At 35.5% G+C, this 3,564-nt stretch overlaps 1 protein-coding gene across 1 annotated transcript in view; it reads left to right on the plus strand.

The window, feature by feature from the left end:
• Positions 1–3,564, plus strand: part of LOC102418448 (mitotic-spindle organizing protein 1-like) — a gene marked incomplete at its 5' end in the record, with an annotated part of 12,634 nt that overhangs the window by 2,362 nt on the left and 6,708 nt on the right. Inside the window, one exon of the mRNA XM_023749061.1 lies at positions 2,886–3,031. Coding sequence (XP_023604829.1) covers positions 2,886–3,031 — 146 coding nt within the window. The remainder of the gene's footprint in view (positions 1–2,885; positions 3,032–3,564) is intronic.

Below are 3,564 nucleotides of genomic sequence, written 5' to 3' on the forward strand. Positions count from 1 at the left end.
GCTACCATATGCCAAACACCATTCTAACTATCCTTTAATCCTCACAACAATCCTATAACTATTATAATTTTCCCCATTTTACAGAATGGCGAAATAAAGGCACAGAGAGGTTACCTGGCCTACTAAGTAATGAAAGTGGGATTTCAACCCAGGTCGTCTGGCTCTGGAGAGCACACCCTTAACCACTCTTTTTGCTACTTGCTTATATTCAAAGAAGAGGAAATCTCAAAAATGGTTTACCAAAAGAATGTAACCTTAAATGGATAAGAGCAGAAACAACAGAAAATAAGAACTGGTTATAAATAAGCAGTTAGCTATGAAACAAGTAATTATGGTGGAAAATTAGAAATCTTAAAAGAGTTATTAAAATAAATTAAGCAGCCCTAGACGGTTTGGCTCAGTGGATAGAGCGTCGGCCTGCAGACTGAAGGGTCTCAGGTTCAATTCCGGTCAAGGACATGTACCTTGGTTGTGGGCACATCCCTAGTAAAGGGTGTGTAGGAGGCAGCTGATCGATGTTTCTCTCTCATCAATGTTTCTAACGCTATTCCTCTCCCTTCTTCTCTGTAAAAATCAATAAAATATATTAATAAATAGATAAAATAAATTAAGCAGGTAGCATGGATAACAGCCTGATTTCAACTGAAGAGCAAAGTATTAGTACTTTGGAATATCAAAACTGGAGAAATGTAAGTGGGAAGGGGCTGTCGGCTTTCAGCCAAGATGAAGTAACACACTGAATTAACCCTCCTACCTGAAACAACCAAAATACCCAGGCAAAACATGCAGAATAATGATTTTCATTTCACTGGATATCAGGCAGCAAAGGCAGTGACCCCAGAGAGACAGGAAACAAGTGAAATGAGCCAGATAATTTACTCAGCTTACTGCCTTCAGAGAGTTTCCAGACCACAATGTAGTGTGGTTCAGGCAGGAATCCAGATGGAACCCAGTGGACACCCTGAATTTAGCAGAAGGAGCTTAGAGTCCAGGGAGACTACAAAAGGGAGAGCTTGCAGGACAGAGTGCCTACGAGAAAAGTTGCACCCAGAGCGAATTCTGGAGGTCTGCAGGAAGTCTCCCTCAAGTATTCAGCAGAGCATTGAATAGCACATGTATGCAGGGAAAGTACCCCAAAAGCTGAGGCAAGAACCAATCAAAAGAAATAGAGGGAACAATATACCATGCCCACACAGGGCTGAGAATAGTGCCTTTATCTACCAACTAAAATGGAAAACTTCATAATTCACAAGACTGGGTAGAGGACTCAGGTGGATCTTACCTTAGTAATGGAGAATAATTAGCCTTACATTTAAGTAGGGCTCTGGTCCTGACTAATGAATCTTAAAAGACCCAAAAGGATCAAACTTTCCAGATAACTACCTCATTACAAAAATCAGAATATAGAAATGGAAAAATAGCCATCAGCCAACAAGATAAAATTCACAATGTCTGCCATCCAATAAAAAATTAAGTATGCAAAGCAGAAAAATACAACCCACGATGAGAAAAATTCAGTTGAAACATACCCAAAATTGCCACAGATGTTAGCATTAACTGACAAAGACAGAACTGTACTCCATGTGTTCAAAAGTTAAGTAGAGGAATGGAAGACTTAACAGTTTTTAGGAGGACTTAAATTAATAGGTGATTTAATATTGTCCATTTGTCCCAAAATAATATGTAGATTTCATGCAATTCAAGTCAGTATCTAAATGGAATTTGTTTTCAGAATTGATCAATATTTTTAAGCTTATGGAGAGAATGAAAGGACTTATGATAATAAAAGGTAACAAAAGTTTCTTTAACCTACAAGCAATATAAAGTTAATAATTAAAATTGTGGCTCTGACACAAGGTACACATGCAACAAATCCATAGGTATATGGGAATTTATGATAATGGTGACATCGTAATTGAGTGGTAAAAGGATAGATTGTTCAATAAATAATATTGGGCAACTGACTTATTTCTGAAAGGAAAAGTTAAGAGATTCTATTTTCCATCTAAACTCTAGGGAGTTAAATATTTAAATATTTATGGGGGTGGAAGAGGGGGGGATAAGTTTTCCAAGTGCTGGAAGAGAATATTAGTGAATAATTATATAATCTTTCTAAGCATAATACCAAGGGAAAATGGTACAGGAAAGCAATAGATAACACATTAACCATTGACTTAAAAATTCCTAAAAAGAAAGTTTAATGTGGCCAGTGTGTTTACTTCTTGCGGTCCTCTATGATAATGTTTGTCATTTGAAAGACAGATACTTTTATAAACTGTAATAAAATGAAGTACTATAAAAATAAAGTTAAAAGCATAAGCTTTCATTTTTTTTATTCGTAGGCTCAATAAAGATGTATACTCAGTCAAATTGTAAAAGTTTTGAAATATTTTTAAAGCCTTAGGTATGTATATTACTGACTGAACAGCTGCAGTTCTAGGAATTTATCCTAATAAAATAAAGTTAGTATGTACAGATGCTTACCACCATATTATTTTAATGGGGGACAACATGAGAGCTACCTAACTCTTAAAATGGAATGGTTAAGTAATGTCTGATGTTTCCATAAAATGTAATGTTATGTGACTGACTCAATTACATTGTAAAAGAATATAAAAAGTGAGGAAATGTTCAGAATAATGATGCATAAATTTTAGATGGGTATTAAGTGGGTGGTGGAATAAAAAGCAGTTGTGTGGAGGGAGATTGTAAGTTTATTTTGAAGTTTCTAGAGCTAAGTAAGGGCAAGACAGTATTATCTATTTCCAAATGTAAGGATGGCATGCTAGTACTTTGGTATTTATAGTAATATACAAATTAAAAACAAAGTATTATGTGCATTTTTTAAAATCTAAGATTTTGGTTTTAAAATTTTTCTTTTTCAGTTCTGCTCGAGATTTCAAGAATTTTGAATACTGGCTTAGATATGGAGACTCTGTCTATTTGTGTACGGCTTTGTGAACAAGGAATTAATCCAGAAGCTTTATCGGCAGTTATTAAGGAACTTCGCAAGGCCACTGAAGCACTAAAGGTAGAGATCCAGTTGTTATTTCATTCTAAATAAAGATGCTTTTGTTTAGAAAATGATTAATGATAAAGTTATGTGAAAGATCTTAAACAAGATTAAAGTAACTTCTATCCATCATCAAGAGAAATTCTGAAGAGCAAAAGCTTAGTAGCATATGTTCAGCTCAGAAAAGTCGCTACTGTGATAGACCATGTTGTTTCTTTCCTAGTAGTCTCCCTTAGAATTTTCCCTGTGTTGTGGGTAAAATTGTGTCTGCCTGAAATAACATATGCTCAGGTACGGTATCTGTGAATATGACCTTATTTGGAAATAGTATATCTGCAGGTATAATCAAGTTAAGGTGAGATTATAATGGATTAATGACTGATGTCCTTATAAGATGTGGGAAATTTAGACCAGATACACAAAGTATCATGTGAAGGCACAGACACAGAGGGGAGAGTGCCATGTAATGACAGAAGTAGAGATTGGAGTGATGACATCTACAGGGCAAAGAAGGCCAAGGATTATTGGCAGCCATAAGAAGCAAGGAAGGA

Source organism: Myotis lucifugus, unplaced genomic scaffold (assembly GCF_000147115.1).
Source record: "Myotis lucifugus unplaced genomic scaffold, Myoluc2.0 scaffold_2603, whole genome shotgun sequence".
Lineage (NCBI taxonomy): Eukaryota > Metazoa > Chordata > Mammalia > Chiroptera > Vespertilionidae > Myotis > Myotis lucifugus.